At 42.3% G+C, this 19008-nt stretch overlaps 2 protein-coding genes and 1 pseudogene across 3 annotated transcripts; 2 read left to right on the top strand and 1 right to left on the bottom strand.

Moving 5' to 3' along the window:
- The first annotated feature begins 3838 nt into the window (after positions 1-3838).
- On the top strand, positions 3839-14500 carry LOC120778654 (chromatin modification-related protein eaf-1). The gene is made up of 3 exons (XM_040110571.1): positions 3839-4607; positions 6962-7347; positions 11955-14500. Exons 1-3 carry the CDS (start codon positions 4571-4573, stop codon positions 13968-13970), a joined length of 2439 nt encoding a protein of 812 aa, XP_039966505.1. The 5' UTR covers positions 3839-4570; the 3' UTR covers positions 13971-14500.
- On the top strand, positions 9980-10113 carry LOC120779220 (annotated as a pseudogene).
- Positions 14367-18990, bottom strand: LOC120778652 (transcription initiation factor TFIID subunit 2). 2 transcript variants are annotated; one of them, XM_040110570.1, is made up of 10 exons: positions 18866-18990; positions 18739-18793; positions 18514-18677; positions 17291-18440; positions 16780-17228; positions 16308-16720; positions 16035-16245; positions 15579-15974; positions 14915-15500; positions 14367-14827 (listed from the first exon to the last, which is right to left on the bottom strand). In XM_040110570.1, the coding sequence occupies exons 1-10, from the start codon at positions 18919-18921 to the stop codon at positions 14618-14620; spliced, it is 3690 nt and encodes a 1229-aa protein (XP_039966504.1). In that variant the 5' UTR covers positions 18922-18990; the 3' UTR covers positions 14367-14617. The 2 variants fall into 2 exon arrangements, with proteins under 2 accessions (XP_039966504.1, XP_039966503.1); XM_040110569.1 differs by having other exon boundaries at positions 14367-14830; positions 18866-18989.
- Between the last annotated feature and the right edge of the window lie 18 nt (positions 18991-19008).

The following is a 19008-nucleotide window of genomic DNA, read 5'->3' as shown; positions in this document are numbered from 1 at the left end:
GTAATAATGCCCGCTTGTGATTTACACCTGCACAAGAGCTCATCAATTCGGTTTCTATCGTTTCGAGCGCCTACATACGCAATTATGTGGCTGTTTCTCATCGCCTAGTTCACACTCTTCGGCGCTACTTGTGTTGGCAGCATGCCATGACAGTCACAACTTTGCTTTGCACTGCTTTGATTTCGCACGCAAATACCTCAATCAAGGAAACGCCAAATTAGCTAATAGAAAGGACGTCAGCACTTTGAATGGCTGCAGGGTGTCAAGTTATGAAAGTCTTTAATGCGATCAAGCTTTTGGTGGTAAGGAAGAGAATTTTCTCTTTTGCATTAGGAATGCAGAAGTGATAAACAAACCTTACGGGACTTATTCTATGATTTTTTTTTCGAAAGTATATGTATTGAATAATGCATGGACTAACTTAACTATTACCATAAATTTTAATCCAATGTATACCTTTATCTTTTTCTTCTTCTTCTTCTTTACTGCCGTAGAAACCGCTTACACGGTTATAGCTGAGTTAACAACAGCGCGTCGTTTCTGCTTTTTGCAATGTGGCGCGAAGTGGAGATTCCAAGTGAAGCCAGGTCCTTCTCCACCTGGTCTTTCCAACGGAGTGGAGGTCTTCTGTTTCCTCCGGCGGTTACTGCACCGAATACTTTCAGAGCTGGAGTATTTTCGTCCATTCGGACGACATGATCTAGCCATCGCAGCCACTGTCGTTTAATTCGCTGATATCTCATACAGCTGATCGTTCCCTCGAATGCGATATTCACCATGGCCAACGCGCAAAGGACCATACATCTTCCGCAGAACCTTTCTCTCGAAAACTCATAACGTAGAATCGTCAGAAGTTGTCAACGTCCATGCAACTGCACCATACAGCATGACAGGAATAATGAGCGACTTATACAGTTTGTTTTTTGTTCGTCGAGAGAGGACTTTACCTCTCAATTGTCTACTTAGCCCGAAGTAGCACTCGTTGACAAGATTTACTCTGCGTTGGATTTTGAGGCGAGAATGTCCGGTCCGGTCTTCCGATGATTGTTGACTTGTTTGCATGTCTAACTCATAAATCCATGTCTCATCGGCAGTTATAATGCTCTCTATGAATGTGGGATCAGAATTCTTACGATCATGCATGTCCAAAGAGATTTATTTATGCAACTCTTTTTGAAAAAAAGTTCAGCTTTATCGGGACGAGACGGACAAGAACGAGTTTCATAGCCAAAATATCCGCCAAAATCATTCGAACGGACTCGCGGAAGAAGTCGAGCTCTCTTGCCATCTCTCTAACACTTGACTAACGATTTTAAAGCATCTTATGCTTCCCTTTTTTAATATTTTCATGAGTTGAAGAGGTCATCCAGAACGAGACATATCTGTAACGATCTCTCGACCGTCTTTAAAGACTTTTTACCACTCATAGGCTTGTGTTTTTGATAAAACTGAATCACAGTAAGCCTTTTCCAACATTCGCAACGATTCCGCAAACGAAAGTTTGAAAATTTGAGACCAGTTCTTTCTTCGATATTTTTATCCATTGTAAAAATCGCAAAGCACTACCAAGGTATGCCGACTTCCGCACTATAAACAAATGGTTGACAGATGGCGCACATATTCTTTTCTCTTCTTGAAGAAATCTCACTTCTAAAAACTCTTTCACTTTAACCATGCCATCGCGAGCTATGAAGGATTTCTGAAGATCAAATCTGAGCAAAGTTTATCAAAATCTTACAAAACCTTTTTTCTTAAATTAAATATTTTTCAGTCCAGGTTTTCACAAAAAATATAAACTTTTGATAAAATCAATATCTGAATACTTAAAAGTTTCCTTACAAAGTAATTATACCATGCAATGCCATTACAAATACAAGAAGCAGCTAAATGCCTCGTCGAACTGCTTGCAATTCCGCCAAGTTCAGTCAACACTGTTAGCTAATTTCCAAAAACAGGAATTACACTTTTAATTTGGTGGTGAACGTACATAACTGGACAGTCATGCAAACACATTTAGCTGCCGGATGCAACAAAAAAGGATTAAAAAGTCAACTTTGTATTCTTCAACTTGACTCTGACCGTGGCCACCGCTTGTAGAGGCGTTAAGCTGACACAGAGAGAGGAAATTGCGCGCGGCCAGGAAAACTTGGCAAGCTAATGAAATTGCTAACAAAACTACTTTCATACTGATTGTGTAATAATTCAGTGGAGTTGCCGTGGAAAAGTGTGAACTAATTATAAATGAATGCAATCATTTGCTTTGGTGCAATGAGGTTTTAGTAAAAGATTATAGATGATCCACTAATGTGAAATCTCGTCATAGCTTATTCCAGTTGGCTACGAAATGATTCAAGAAAAAGTTGTTATATATATAAATGGAAAGGAGATGGACCTTCTCTTCAGATATCCTTATAAATAAGTTTTTGAATTCAAATGTAATAATTACATTAACACAATTTCTTCGCTTCCTACATTAGAAAATAGACTCTTATTACATCTCATTTGTCGTCCGAAGCCAAAGGAGTTCCATAATTCAAAAAAATTACAAGCTTATGCCATAACGGTTAATTGGTGCATGCATTTGTATGTACACCTTCAGCGTAATGTCACAATTTTCATTGTCATTGTGTTGTCGGCACAACATTTCCACCAACCCGCACTAATTACAGGTGCCAAACTTTGCAATCTGACATGTGTGTGTTTGTGCCGCAAAGGCGTACGGCCGCATAGACAGTACTTAATTAGGGCCTCTGGGTACAAAAGACTTAAGCGAGTAACTCGCTGGGCATTCTCCCAATGTCTTTACATGCAGAGCACTCATAAAGACGCTAAATTATCAGCACACAATAAATCCACCGTCTATTAAAGCCACCGTTGCAGACAAGCAAGCCCGCAATAAAAATCTATATCTGCCCAAACCACAAAAACAACTGCGGTAATAATGAAATGCGACAGTTTAACAACGCAATCACACAACCCGCACGCAAACCAGACCCTCACACGCAGTTAAGGTGCGATAGGGCGCATTTGTAGGGGCTTGAGGGCATACAAAGACCAGAAATGCCCGCATGAATTAGTACAACAACAATATTACCGAGATAACAATGAAATGTGAAAATCCGTAAGTAACTGTAAATTAGTGGCTACACAGCGGTCGGTAGTAATCTGGCCGCCAGTGCAGCAAGCCGCGTTGTCCGCCAAGCATATGAGGGTACTGCTGCACGAGGCCACTTCCTAAACTGAAAATAAGCGCCAGCCATATTTTGACCTGCAAAGTTCGTCATCAAACCAACCCAGCAACGTTTAATCTGCACACCACGACGCCGCGGAATTAAGTTTGCTTCCCCAGTCTTCAGCCGCCAACCGCCAACCGCCAGCCGACAGTAATGAACAGATAAACCCGCGCGGCATTACGCTAAGGCAACCGCATAGGATGACGCTAGCGCCGCTGTTAGCTGATCAAATGCAGCTGCTGGCGATAACGACGACTCCGCTGTTGACTCCACTTAAATCAGCGCGAAGCTCCCCCCGAAGACGATGACGCCGCAACTGAGCGCAGTGCCAAGCGTTTCCCTTTCAATTGTCAACAAAAGCTTCAACGAAAATGAAACACCAAAAACCACAATAACAACATGAGGGCCCGCAAACACGCAAACAATGCTGTTTGTTGCAAGCGATCGCTCATTGTGTGTCGGTGGCTTCTCCAGCGCCGCCGCAAAGTTCAGCGCCGTGGCTGCGACGTGACGCCGCAGCGTTCGATGGTCTCTTTTGGGTGCGAAGTTTTATAAATGCCAGTGTCGCAGCACAATTCAAAGATTCGTCTTTCGGTCGTGCAACACTCAACTAGCCAGCAAACAGCTTCGAATCGTCGCGTTCCGCTTAGCAGCTTATAAGTTTAGTCGCTCGTGCTCGTCTTTCACACGGATACGCTGCCGCCGGACTAAATAAACTGAACTTTTTGCTCGTGCAAACATTTCAATTTTTTTTTGTTGTGGTGCGCCTTTAGCCTCCGGGCGACGGATGCAGTAATTTTCTCTGCTTGCCTAATGCTTTAGTCGCTAGTGCTTTGTTTTTGTTGTGTGGCGTAAATTGTACTTTGCAGTGTTACAGTGCACGACTTGCAATTGTGACAGCGATTTGCTGTAGTTTAAAAACCAAATAAACAAAAAATTAAATTAAAGCGAAATAGCACAAGCTTCGCTGTCGCCGTGCCGTGAAGCGGCAAATCGTAAAAACGAAATTAAATGTGCAAAGATTTGCAATAGCAAGCATAACGGAATTTGCAGTTTGTTGTTGTGTGTGTGAAACATTGTACGGCCGATAATCCAAGGCATTTGCGTGAACGGTAACGGTAGTTATGTTGCATAGACGACAATGCTGAGTGACACTTGGGATGTTGGCACCTTTTTGGTTGATCTATTGAGTGTGGTATAGTGTGGAAAATTGTTGTTGCATAAACTAGTCCTTTCAACGAACCCAACAACAACTTATTACAACAACAATATTGAAATAAATAAAACTACAAAGCGCTGAGGTCGCAATACCTTCTCTGGATTAAAATAACAGCGAAATGCGGACACACCTATTCGTTTGCCTTTTGGCTTTTGGTAAGTTGACATTTACTGAAGGACCTGTTAAATCCTTGTTCTTTAAGTGCAAAAAGAATCGAAAAATCGAATATGTTTGCCTGCTTGGAAGAGTTCGAAATATCTCTGAATGAAAGTGCATAGTAGTGTAGTGCTTATCTTTTCATTGTCAACTAAAACTTTCCTATTATCTTTCGATCTATTTCTGTGGACTGATGTTCAATTATTTATTTTCGTATCCTTTGGCTTCACTTGCTAATATAAAGATCTACTATCGGGGCCTAAATCCTTACCTAAACCTGTTTTCCTTTCCGGAAACTCGATATTTATATAGAAAAGTGAAGAATTTGTTAAAAGTCTGGGCATATCCTTTTATAGAAATTCACAACTTCTGTTTCTGCGGTAAAATATCAAGTAAAAGTAACTCGAGTTTAGGTACTTATAAATATAAGGTTGTCGAAAAAGTTGTTTCGCATTTCTAATCAAACTTTAACTTATTTCTTTTTAATATTATTATGAACTTTAATGTAATAATGGCGAAAAACTGCGACAAGTAATTTTCACAGGTTTCTCTTGAACCAACTTTAATCCAAGGAAGTTCTGCATTGACCAAAAAATGGTAGTCTGATGGTGCAAAGCCAGGCTCTCCCAGTTTTTGCCGAGTCATCAAAGATGTGTGTGGTCTAGCGTGGTCCTGATGCAAGACGAAACCCTTTCTGTTGAACAGTTCTGGCCATTTTTTTCGATTGCTTGCTTCAATCTCATCAGTTGTTGACAGTAAAGTGTAGAATCAAACGTTGGTAATTCGGTCCATTAAATTTTTCATATAAAATTCATCGAGCTTATTTTTGTAGCCAGCCTTTTTTAAATCGTTCAAACCTGTTAGATGATGAATGCTAAGTTCCTTAGCGATGTCATAGCTGCTTAAGTGACAGTCCTGGTGAATCTCTTCCATAATTTCATCGACTTTTTCAACGATTGGGTCGACCTTTCACATTGAAATTTCCCGAACGAAAGAGAGCGAACCATTGTTGTGCTACACGAACTGATACAGCATCGTCTCCGTAAACTTCAGGGGGCCGTCGCCCCGGGCGCAACGTCTTGGGGGCGGCAAAACGATCTTCGCTGTTTTAAAACTCCAGTTCAGGCAAAAATTCCTGCAAATTGTGACAAAAGTGTACAAGATATGGGGCGAAAATGGGTTTTTTCTATGGCTTTTAATAAGATGTCTTGTAAATTTACTATCAATTTCCTCAAAAACCATATTGTGAGAATTTTGGAACTTCAGAATTTGCGTGGCTTCTAGTTCCTAAATTTTATATACTTAATAGCGAAGATATTTTGTAAAAATTGGCTTTTGTTCGAACCACCTCATGAAACTTGTAGGTAGGTAGATAAAGGGGGGCGGCATGAACATCCTTGGCCCCGGGCGCCCGAAGTTGTAGCTACGCCACTGCTACAGCCACTTTATTTTCAAATTATTTAATCTATTCACCATTATTTCCTTGAAGAATATAGAATAGTGAAAATGAACGAATAATGGAAAATATCGCTTATTTACATGAATAGTGTCATAACTCAAAAAAGTCGATTCTTAAGGAGAATGGTTTAAAGTTTTCAATTGTCTCTTACTTAGCATCACAAATTTATTAAATAAACAAGAAAAAACGTTAACTTCGGTTGCACCGAAGCTAAATACCCTTCACAGGTGCATTTCTGTTAGTAACTATGTGTTCAGTTTGTATGGAAGCTATATGCTATAGTAATCCGTTCTAAACAAGTTTTTTAGAGATTACATTGTTGCCTTAGAAAATAACATATATCAAATTTCGTGAATATATCTTGTCAAATGTGAAAGTTTTCCATACAAGAACTTGATTCCGATCGTTCAGTTTGTATGGCAGCTATATGTTATAGTGGTTCGATATCGGCCGTTCCGACAAATGAGCAGCTTCTTGAAGAGAAAATGACGTTTGCAAAATTTAAAAACGATATCTGAAAAACTGAGAGACTAGTTCGTATATATAGAGACAGACGGACAGACAGACAGAAGGACATGGGTAAATCGACTCAGCTCGAAATACTGATCATTTATATATATACTTTATAGGGTCTCCGACGATTCCTTCTGGGTGTTACAAACTTCGTGACAAACTTAATATACCCTGTTCAGGGTATAACTAGTGGCATATAATATATTAAATAAATTCTGAGCATAAGTGAACTAAAAAGGATTTACTAAATCTTTTCCTTTGGCATAAACGTTTGCTACTTTGAATTACATATGACATTATTTGTGGAAAATATAAAATATAAATACATATATTTATATAACTTTGGTTCCTTCATTATCGCTTTCTTTGTTTTCATTTTAGGCATCTTGAATGCCCCTTCCGCAGCCGCAACCGAAGCAGCCACTAGCAATGTGCAGCCAACATCTGCGGCCACATTGTCGGAAGCCACATCGCTTACAGCGACGCTAGCCAGTGCGCCGGCGACGGATGAGACGCCTAAAGATAAACGCCAGGTCGGTGCCAAAGACGAAGCGGTATACCCGAACCATCGCGCCGACACCACCGATGCCGATGACCCGGAAAATCCGCAGGAAACCATCTACGGTCCGAAACCAACACAATTCCTCATTCGGCCCATTGCGCCACACGATCACCAGCAGCACGAAGAGCATCAAGCGCCGCAGTTGCGTAATTATCCGGCGACAATAAGGCCGCACGGCACCCAATTGCTGGAGCAGAGTCAGGAGGTGAGTGGCGTAAGACAAGTGCGATAATAAAGCTTTGTAGTGATTGTTGTAGGCTGCAGCAGCAGCGCAAATGCTAATTCGAACATTTGAGGCGACTTGCAAACGTGAAGCAAATAATAGGCGAAAGGTGACCAAGGCTGGGCAAGCGTTAGGGGGAGGAGAGCTCGCGTTGCGACAACTGCTTTCGACATTTTTCGCTTTTCTGTAATTTCCATCGGTTTGGAAATGGTGAAACGACTCATCCGCTGCGCTGACAGGTATTCAGTTGTTCATTCATTGCTCTTATGCCAGTTGGTCTGTAATCTGTGCGCGCCACCAACAACAATGCGCTTTCGCAGTGCAAATACTCAAGGCGCAGTCGTGACTAGTTGCACGATTCTTAAAGCAAAGCGTTGTGAGCTGCGCGGCGGCGGTCAAACACAATTAACATGTCGGCAAAACTGCAAATCGCACGAAGCTGACGCGCTGTGCTAAGCAAAGCGGTTTCTCCTCAGTCTGAAGCATATTTATGCGCAGTGCGAGTATGTTTTGCGTTGGACAGATTTCCAAAAGCGCCGTCAAACACATGAACTTTGAAAGGTCCTCAAACGTTACTTGAGTTGAAATTTATCCGGGATTACAAGACCAAACCAAGAATACAATAACGGAGTCAAAGCCCCTAAACGGATTTTGAAATATTCCACACATGCTTGAAACCGCTCAAACATTTGTAACGTTTTCATATTTAAACAATTACAACAACAATCCGCTGTTTATTTTAGTTGCACGACAGTGATTTTTAATTGCTTTAACAGCAAACAAAAGGCAAATGGCTTCTATCATAAAAGCTGCACTGGTAATCGATTTACTAGCGCTGAAGGTGGGCCATTAAATCAAGAATATGATTGGGGTGCCAGGTCAGAGGCGATAACAGTAAGAACACCATATTTTATGTCGTGTAATTAATCTTTTTTTTTATAATTTTTTGTAATTTTTATGTCGTATGATCATTGCTAAAATCTGTTGGCAGCATTAAATTAGGGAGCGAAGTTTGTCGCTTAAGTCTTTTGATTGCCTAATAGCCGATATTCACGGTAGTTAACTGCAAATATGCGGCAATTGTCTTGCAAAACTATTTGTTTTTAATTTGGTGCCTTTTCAACTGTGCTATATTGCTTATTTGTCTTCTTGCCTGTCTTTAGAAACTGCGCGTTTCTTCGAGATTATCTCAATTTCAAAGACAACTCACCTTGACCGAAAAAATGCATAATTATCTGAGGCAGTTGGATAATTTGGGTGCGTACTTTTTGTGCAACACTTCATCGTACTAAATGTACGTACTTGCGGCTTAGCCCAAATTAAATGCTCAGCGCTATTTTGCTATTTCGATGCGGGAGTCGCGTGTTTTCTTTGCGTGTCCGCGGCGACAATTAAACTCAAAGTAAGCCGCGAACGTTTTTATTTTCGGCGAACTCCGCTGCGAAAATGGACAAGTCATTTATGAAAGTAAAAGCAATGGCGCAAAAAGTGGGGAAATAACGGCATAATAAGTGCCGCTCGCTTACATCACAAACGTCATGGAAATGTGCGTAATAATTACAGTTATTTTGCTGTAAGGAAAACCAAATGACAAAATTGCCAAGAGCCAAGCAGCAAATAAAGCCCGAAGTTGCAACAAGCGGAAAAGCATGTGTGTGTGTGTGCGTTTGTACTGAACAATCGCTTGTCTTAAGAGAACACTCATAATAAGTCATCTAGTGATCGGTCAGGCAGCGAAGCACACGCTTCTACAAATGAGAGTTAAGTGGTACACAACCATTGGCCCTTCTCCCAAGAGACAGCATTACCAAAAGGGTTAACTTCGCGGAGTAGCACAAGATTACCCTTGGCAGCAAGACTGAATGTAATGATTCCACACTCGGGCTGCTGCTGAGGGATAGCACGATCAAGTGGTACACTGATGGTTCGAAAATGTTGGAGAGAATCGGTGCAGGGGTCATAGGACCACGCACTCTACATACCTGTGGGAAGTTTTCCGAGTATTTTTCAGGCATAAGTCGGTGCATAAAGAAAAACCTCCAACACAACCATACTTAGCTATAGTCAAGTGGCACTAAAAGCAGTCTCCTCCTACGAAGTCAAATCGCTACTGGTGCATGAGTGTAGAGAACGGCTGAATGGCCTAGCGGAACGTAACCAAGTGCACCTCATCTGGGTGCCCGGTCACAAAGGTATAACGTCCGGTGTGTTTTACGTGGGCATCTGCTGACGACAGCCTTACTCCACGGCGCTCAAAAGCACAGCGGATCAAATCAATGCGTTGATCAGCGCCCTGAGAATGCAAAGCATTTTCAGTACCAATTGGCAGTGTGGAATGGACACACTAACCACCTTGGTAGGGTTCGAGGCCCATCTAAAACCTCTGCCGTGCTTTGGGTCCGGCACCCGGTTGCAATGCAACTCCACATTCAACTGACAAAGTCAGTTCTTCCCCATGCATTTGGGTTTCAACCTTCAACCACCACGATACTCCCCGAGGGGCCAGTCCGCACGAGCAGGTTGGAGCGAACTCCAAGGGCTCCTGCTCCCCGTGGTACCAGAATTAAGTCTCCGGTCAGACCTCGTAGCCGAAACTACTACCAGTTGAGCTTCCATCGCTTCTCGGCCTTATGGCTAAGATCAAAGTGTAGTATCTGTTCTTGTCACAAAGGTATAGTCGGTAAGCAAGTGGCTGATGAGCTCGCCCGCTCCGCAGCTTCCACTAACATGGTAGGACCTGAACCCTTCACTGGAGTGTGTCGCCATACCATAAAGGAGTTGGAAGAGGCATTGGCAACAACTACATGGCATATGGCATACCAAGTTGGTAATGGGTGGCCACTGCAAGCTGAAGAAGCGGTTACACAACATGGGCCTAGCTTCCTGCGTAAATTGCTGGTTCTGCGACAGTTAGCCTAAAACACCAGAAGCACTGCTAATCGAATCCACAGCAGTCTGCAAGCACAGGCTTAAGGCCCTTGCATACATGTTTCCAAATAGGGATAACATCTTTTCACCACCAGCACGCAGCAGAATATTGGACTAATAAGGCTTTGTGATTTAGGAGATCGAGACTCAAGGTCGCGGCACATTCCTCGAGTAATAATCAATCAATTAATTGGCCGCACTCATACAAAGTCATCTTTAAACGTGGCTTTCATGTGAACTTTATGAATATTATGAATGCGTTTGATACTGCTTTTCTTCTGAAGCTAAGTGAAGCTTCGAAACCTGCATTCGATTGTCACCGATGCTTTAGGTTCTTCTGGTAAGCAGCCTCAATATTTCAGCACACTTGGAACCTTTTTCTCAAATAACCGCTTTGACTCGTTATCAACCGATCAATCATAGTAACAACAACTGCAACATCACTTTTCGCAACATTTGCTTAACACATACATACATATACATATACACACAACTAACTATATATACAGCATACTATGCTTCGAACACCAAATGAATTCGCCCATAACGAGCGTTAAATTTGCATAAATTGTTTTTGCTTTCTGATGCTAAATAATTTTACTCAATTTGTTCATTCAACATACCTACTTGCATATGCCACACAATTCTCACCACATTATTCGCGCTTTTAAGTGCATGGGAGATCCAAAGTTTTTGTTATTGTTGGCTCAAAAATGAAAAATAGTTGGTCGCCTCTAAATGTCTAATAATTTTCCTCGCAGTTTTAACTTTTGAGGTCACTGGTTTACCGCAACTTGCGGCTTTGCTGCAATACTTATTATATAAGTATAGCAGTTGCTTGTAGTAGTGGATGAACTTACATACCTTGTTGTTGTATGTCTGCAGTCACATTGTTCGTCAGTAATATCAACGCTTGAGATACTACTGAGAGACAGTACTATCCAGTGGTACACTGACGGCTCGAAAACACCGGAAGGCATTGGAGCAGGCATGGCGAGACCGCATCGTTTTTAATAGAGGAGTGCATAGGAAGGCTGAACCGGCTATCAGTGTGCAACCGGGTACATCTAATCTGGGTGCCGGGACATAAAGAGGTAGACGAAAACGAGCTAGCCGACGAACTAGCCCATTCTGCGGCAGCGTCCAAGATTCCGTCTCCTCGTCGCGCTCTATACAGGGCACTGCAGGCTCAAGAAGCACTTGTCTAACATAGGCACAGTCTCTTGCGCAAGCTGTCAGTTCTGCAACTTGGAACGGGAAAAACCAGCACACCTGATTTTGGATTGTCCAACAATTTGCAGAAGCAGGCTTAAGGACCTGTAATACCTCAGTATTAACTATCTATCTATCTATCAGTAATATCAAGTAAATACGAAAAGTCTTGAGAGTCGTTAGAAAAAGTATTTCCAGAACCGCTAGACGCATCTGAATCTGCCGCCGTTACGTCCTTAAAAATAGAACATATTTACCTTCATGTGTGGAGATGTTACTCAAAATAGGGGCCCTCGACTTTTCGCTGCTCCTAAAGTGTTCATATTGTTTTAAGATTTTTCAGAATTTTGTTCCTCCGGGAGACAAACCAAGGCTAATTAAGTAGCGACTTGTATTAAGCAGTCGCAAATCGATTTCTTTTCTCTAATAAAATCTCTCTTTCATTACAGATCCAACATTTTGCCTATCTGCAAGACATTAATCGCAATCACCCGAAGTCGACAGCTTCCGCTTCAGAATTAACCGGGAAGCCACGCACCGCACAACAGCAGAAAAAAGCTTCGAAATCAGGACGTGCTCATATATCACCTTCACAATATCGAGGAAATGCCGAGGAAGCTGAACAGCGTTATGCGGTCGCCATTCAACCGCCGAACCCGACAGCCGCGCAAGCGCCTCATTACGCAGCGCCACCAACACAAATTGCGCCGCGATACCAGCAGCTGGGACCACAATATCAACAGCCAGGAGCAGGCGCACCCCAGCAGCCATACCAAATTATACCCGAAGAAGAGTTTCTTAAGCTTTTGGAAGATGAGTTGCGTGCGCGAGCCTTCCATGAAGCGCAATACCGTCAGCAACAGGCTGCACATGCACCTTCTCCCAGTAAAGGGCCACCTTTGCCACTGCCTGCTGAACGTGTAGGTCAAGGTTTAGGCAACTATCGTCAACATGCGCAGCCACAGTCACAACCTCCCGTCGAAGAGCCAATACCCGAATTTGTACAATATGTTCCACGTCACCGCGGTGGCCCCAAATACCTGCCTCAACCACAACCGCAGCAGCAACCTCAACCGCAACAAGTTGACCCACAAAGTGTTGATCCATCAGCCGACGTGCCACCACCACCACACATACCGCCGCAACTGGCATACTACCAACCACAAGTGAGCTATAAAACATTGCCAAATCACCCACTAGCAAAGTCATCGCTAGAGAATGAAATCGAAAAGCTGCTTGCTGCGAATAAACCTTCACCCAATCAGCTAGCGGATAATTCCAACGAACCATCTGGCGTAGTACACCAACATCAACAAGCTCCGCAACAACAGTTGCAGCAACACCCGGAGCCCCGACCACGCCCATACGCTTTGCAACAGAAAATTTATTCCTCACAAAGCGGATCCCAACCCACACCCACACCACTAGTAGATGCCAATAATCAGCCGTTTATACCGTCCTTGTTTAGATTTAGCAATATACAACAACCGACGCCGATTTACCCCACACAAGTGCCGCAACACATTGTGGACGCCAAGAAATTGGGTCCAGTGGTATACCCTCCAACGCAGTCGCCCACGACAGTACAACAGCCACAACCTACACAGTACTTCTACCAGGAACTGAATCCAACAACTAGACCTAAAGCTCGCTCAAAACACTATGGCACGAAAGTTTCAACATCTTCACCAAAGTTACGCGAGAAAGAACCGCCAAATTACCCGAACGTACCAGCCGCAGCCAAGTATATTAACCCGCAACTGTATTACGACTACGAACGGCAATCAAATCCACAAGCTCCCTCCGGACGTTTCCACCCTAGTCCACCCGATCCCAACGCACCTACCGGAGAACAACGAGTACAGGCACAACAACGTCCACAGCCACTCGCCCATCCTCAACAGTACTCAGCACCTGCACAAACTCCACAACAAGTGCACACAAACAGGCAATATATCTCAACCGCCCCAGCTCCATCACAATCCAGTATTTATGTCTCACAAGGCACAGGTATCGCGACACCCTCACGCAGCACCCCAGTAAAAACGAAGTCTATCGAAGATGTGCGCCAACTACATTTACCTCAACCCGGTGGAAAGCCTCTCACCCAGACCGAGTTCCAGGCGCTGATCGATGCTGGCTACCCAGTAACAGCTGTACCAGTACCGGTGCCCGTTCCTTATGAGCAGTATATAAAAGAGCATCCTGAATTCCGCAACCAGCCTGTGGACTATGCGCAGCTCATGCAACATATAGCTCAGCAGTATGGTCCACGTAGGGGACTGCAAGCTCAAGCCTCGGAGCCGACAGCAAATGTTATAGCTTCGTCGCCTGATGAACAAACGGCAACAGCAGTGGGTGGCGGCAATATAACGTACTTACGACCGCTGGCCGACCAGAAACGGCATCCACGCGATGAGAAGGACACAGCGATCGCTGGAAAGGCAGATGAAGCGAAGCAATAATCCTTTTAATATTGTTTTCCATTGCTTTAAACTATCGGCCCGGCTTTTACAAAATCAATATCAAAGTTCCCTTAAGCGCACAACAGGATTTCGAAATTCGAAGTGCACTCTACATAATATCTCTCAAAAACGCCTCAGTTAACAGGTTCACCCCTGTTCTCCATTCTTTCATATTCCCTGTACTTAGTTTAATAGTGCTCGTGCAACTTTCCGACTGTACTAAAATTCGCCGAAGGAAGCAAAGAACAGAACACACGTGGCCACTTACAGTTAGTAAGTCCCGTTGGCACTACACTGCACATTTATTTATAGTTAATTATATGTATGTAATTCTATTGTATTTTAAATATGTATGTACCTAAAGACACGTCTATTGCGAACAAACGAGACGATACGAAGTTTGAAAACCCCAAACGATTGTAGTGAATTTATTAAAAAAAAAAAACATTTATTGTATATAAACAATGCATTTTATGAAATTGTAATTCACACATATTTCAATAATCGTTATATATGCACACATATGTAACGCATTATATTGAAAATGCTGCAGAAACTCTAAACATATATACTTTTATGTGTAATTTTTGTAAATTACTGATACAAAAGTAGAATGTAAAATATAAAACTGTATCATTATAGCTTATTTATGTGAAATTTAGTGTTGGCGGATTACTATTCGAATTGCTGCTGTCCGCTGAGCTGAGAGTTTCCGGCGTGGCTTCTTTTGCCTGTATGCGAGATATGTTGGGATCCTTTTTATCCTTTCGCTCACGCTCCTTGTCACGCTCTTTTTCTTTGTTGTGCTTGTGTTTGTGCTTATGTTTGTGCTTCTTCTTATCCTTCTTCTTTTTCTTCTGCTGAAAATGTAAAAAATTATACGATAAGTATCATATCAATATATACATATATATATTTGCGGCACTTATTAGTTCGGCACACACCTTTGATGAGTTCTCTGCCTTATGCCTACTTTCGGCGTCAGTTTTGTTGGCCTCAAAGCTGCTATCTGCTTTCATTATTGCAGTTTCGCCCACATCGATGATGGTTACGGAATTGTCGTCTTCCTCGAAGATTTCACTTTTCATACGTTTTGGCTCGGGGGAATGTACGTTGCCATCATCTTCTTGGTTAACCACAACCTTTACCTCATTATCGAACGACTCCATCTTCATGTCATTGTCTTCAACAAGTGTTACCTCCTCGGTTGTTTCCAGTTTTATGACTTCATTGCCCACCTCAAATGCCTCGGTAGCAGTGCGCTTTACTGCGGCAATGGAAGTATGCTCTTCGACTACGTCGAGCACCTCGTTTTTCACTTCGCTTATTATTGCAGGCGGCTTGGCTTCATTATTGGGAATTGTGCTGCTGTTGAGAACGGCTGTTTTCTTTGTGCCTTCCTTAATTATATCTTTGTACATGTTGCTGACATCAGCAGATTGCAAGCACATTGGTCGCCTCGTGCCATATAATGCGTAATATAAATCCACCATGTCACAACGTAACTTAGTGTCGAACGCCAATTTGTTGCTGTAAAACGGACACAGTTCAGTTCAGTTTTTCACTAATTTTATAAAAAGAAAATGCTAATAGTGTAGCCAAGCTCACTTCATATTCGCCCATAATCGCTCCACCAACTCTGGCCGATCCAATCGGCTGCTCCGCGACTCACGGCTAAATGGTGGATTGTCGATCAATAATTGGGCAAGCGCATGACGTGCTGCAGGGTCAGGATCTGTTTCGAGCAACGTAATCAAATGGTCCAAGTCATCCCAGCGTCCATCCACTTTAACAAAATCGACCAAACACTCCATGGCGGCTACACGTAGATCCAAATACTGACCATAAGCTGCATAGCAACGGTAGATCTTCGGCAGCGAAGGCAAGTGACCACATTTTTGTAATTTACGTATCACCTTAAGACATGAAACCGAAACCATGTACTTATATGACGGTAAGTTCTTCTCTAGGTTAAGTAGACGGGTCACTTCCTCAAGTACAAGCCTTTAAAGTATTTCAAAAAAGTAAATTACAAATAAAAGTGGAAAATAATCGAAGACTTACTTAGCATCGGCAGAGAGACTGTCAGAAGTAATGGGCGTTCCGCGCAGGGCCACTGAAACAACTGGCGTAATTGAATTTCCTAAGGCGTCAACTAAAGCCGCGCGATAATAAACATCCGAATAATGGTTTCGCGTGTTATCATTATATTTGAAGAGATCAAGCAGAAAACGTATAACTTCAGGTGGACAGATACCGTGAGACGTGCGTAAGCCTTTACAAATATAATGGTTAATAAAAATGTTGGAAATATATTAATGATCATGCGACGCTCACCTGCCATTGCCACAGGTATGACCTTTTGCAAAAAATACAACTGAAAATTGGCAAAGTTATTTTGTTTGATGATATGGGGAGCACTAAAGGAGCCAAAGAATTTTCGAAAAATATTTAACATGGCAGGAGGTCCACTCCATTGCGTCACCATTTGATTAGCCACTTTCGTAAGACAATGTGCTGCTTCGCAACGGACTTTATAAAAGCAGCGCTCATTTTCAATTGTATCTGTGAGTGCGGAGCGCGTAGCGTTGGTGGGATATTTCTCCAGGGCTTTAATGGCCTCGAATTGTGCTGTTACATCGCGCTCATGACGCAGTTGGTATTGCCACTGGAAGTCAGGTTGTTCAATATTCAAATCTCGAATTAATATCATTTCCGGATCTAGACGAATCCAAAGAACAGGCGAATCACTACAAAAATTTAGAAAAAGTATTATTTAGGTTATGTTTTTTTTTTAAGTGCGTCTTACTCCATTGCCGACAAATCCATATCAACTTCTTCGCCCGTACAAAGCGGAATTTTCTTCTTTTTATTTCGGCGACTTTTCGAATGACAAGTGATATCTGCCTTCACCACGGTATTCTCAATCTGTAACATGTGCTTGAAGGTGCCGTCCAACTCCTGTAGCTGCACCAGCAATGGGCCATTATATTTGCGAACGCCACGTTGACTCACGAAATCTTGACGTATCTCCAGTTCAATAGTATTACGCTTCCGATTGAACACCGATGTAAAGGAGAACTTCGCGTGGCCTCCGGTACGGACCCATTGATCCATGAAGACTGACATATCTTTACCAGTTACAGTGAATATCGCCTTGATGAATATATTCGTGGAAATTAGCAAATGATGCCATAAGCCGGAACCGATTTTAGTCACCGCCGCATTGGTTGCCAGCACCAACTGTTTATTGAAAACCTAAATTACAAAAATCAATCAGTTGCTTCGTTGAACATAAGACATTGAAAATAAAAACTTACTTGTATTAGCAGCTCTTGGCCGATGCGATGCTCCAGCATACGTATAACCAAATGCGCCTTGCGTCTCATTGCTTCCACATATTTTGGCGAAACTGTGTGTAAACTTTTTATAGGAAAATAATGCACAATTTCGGTTTGCTTGCTGGTAGCGCTCGCGGGATTCGTACTAGACACAGGCAGTGGCGCCGGTGGCTGACTGCAATCGAGTATAATCCCGCCATACCGCTCCTCATAGTGCACAACTCGCGCCAACTCGGATTGAACCCATTCGCGATATTCATTATTACCAAAACACTTTCGGGAATATAAGCCACACAAATACTCGGCAATGCCTTTTGCTAACCAAGTGTCCGACCAATGATGTGATGTGATGAAACATCCGAAGAACTGTTCGGCAATGGCGCGTGACATTAATGTTCGTGTTATATACGTCTGATCGATAATAGCAATGGAATGCATAAGATGCACAGAAGCTATGCTTAAAGTAGCATATGCACTGATGTCGGTATCAAGTTCATCTACAAAAACCTGTTTGTAGCAGGAGAAGGGGTAACGTGTGGAAAGTGTCTCTTCGAAAAATTCAAAAGCTTCATGCAGGTATCGTACGGTATTTTTCAAAAGTGGTAAAAGCTGTGGCAGGCAAAAGTGAGTAACCTCATGCATATGAGGATCCACGTAGATTTCAAATGGGCCTACAGCCAATGCGATATTAGGCGCACATACGGGCGTTGTGAGTGAATAATGAAATGTTTTTCGCCTCAAATCGGGTGTCATAACCACTTCCACAAGTTCGCCACATGACACAGCCGTCAAGTGTTTATCCACGGTGAACTCGAGTTTCCATGTGCACGGATCTGCAAAACTATCAACACAAGGAAACCATAAGCGAGTTGAATTTTCGTATGCGTATGTGAACATATGTGCACTGTTAGGTTGCTGTTCATCCTCACTAGTTGGTGGTATAACAAAGTGTATGCCGCCTTGTGGATCTTCCATAGAGAATTCTATGCCGATACGTAAACCCCGACCTTCTTGTATCATGTGATATCCTTCTGGTGGTATCTGTATCAACAATTCACCACAATTGACATCAGGATCGGTTTTCTGTGCGGCAGTGAGATGGTTTTTGGAGTACACATCTAAAGATCTCCTGTTAAATATTTATTAATTTATTTACAAATAATTATTAGTGGTAGTAGTTTTGTTTAAAAAGGGCGTCTTACACTTTCGGATCTCCTTGAAGGATATCCAGGAATGGATCGAAATAAAAAAACTCAACTTCACAAACATCATTTAACAAAATGCGATAAATACGACACTGCTTTGCATTCAACCTTATAAGCCGTAAATTTTCTTTGGTTGGCACTATGGTTAACTCCACTGCACCCTAAAAAATATATATATAATGAAACCAAATTTTCCATGGTTTGAGACTGCAAACAACTTACAATTATACTTTTGCGTTCGAAACTAATGCCGGTCAAACTCACAATTTGATGCGCCGTATAGTTATGAAAATAAAGAAAGAAATATTATTTTGAGCTGTTGATTTTTACTATCTGCACGAATACTTATAATTTAAAAGGGCGTGCGGGCACATCCTTTGGTTCGGTCTTCGGTTCGCTATCCATTTTAGCAAAAATACAAAATATTTTTAATTCCACAGCATTTCAGTAAACATACTAAACTTAACAAATTTGTTTATGATCTCGCGTACC

Source organism: Bactrocera tryoni, chromosome 5 (genome assembly GCF_016617805.1).
Source record: "Bactrocera tryoni isolate S06 chromosome 5, CSIRO_BtryS06_freeze2, whole genome shotgun sequence".
Taxonomy (NCBI): domain Eukaryota; kingdom Metazoa; phylum Arthropoda; class Insecta; order Diptera; family Tephritidae; genus Bactrocera; species Bactrocera tryoni.
Note: the sequence above shows the minus strand (reverse complement) of the source record. Positions and strands in the feature narration are given on the sequence as shown.

What these genes read in the sequence shown, in the direction of transcription:
- LOC120778654 (XM_040110571.1), top strand. Translation starts at nt 4,571, where the DNA reads ATGCGGACACACCTATTCGTTTGCCTTTTGGCTTTTG. An exon ending in CGTTTGCCTTTTGGCTTTTG is followed by an intron (nt 4,608 to 6,961) that starts GTAAGTTGACAT and finishes TTTTCATTTTAG; the next exon opens with GCATCTTGAATGCCCCTTCC. An exon ending in TGCTGGAGCAGAGTCAGGAG is followed by an intron (nt 7,348 to 11,954) that starts GTGAGTGGCGTA and finishes CTTTCATTACAG; the next exon opens with ATCCAACATTTTGCCTATCT.
- LOC120778652 (XM_040110569.1), bottom strand. Translation starts at nt 18,921, where the DNA reads ATGGATAGCGAACCGAAGACCGAACCAAAGGATGTGCCCGCACGCCCT. An exon ending in ATGGATTTGTCGGCAATGGA is followed by an intron (nt 16,721 to 16,779) that starts GTAAGACGCACT and finishes AAATTTTTGTAG; the next exon opens with TGATTCGCCTGTTCTTTGGA. An exon ending in AGTCTCTCTGCCGATGCTAA is followed by an intron (nt 15,975 to 16,034) that starts GTAAGTCTTCGA and finishes AATACTTTAAAG; the next exon opens with GCTTGTACTTGAGGAAGTGA.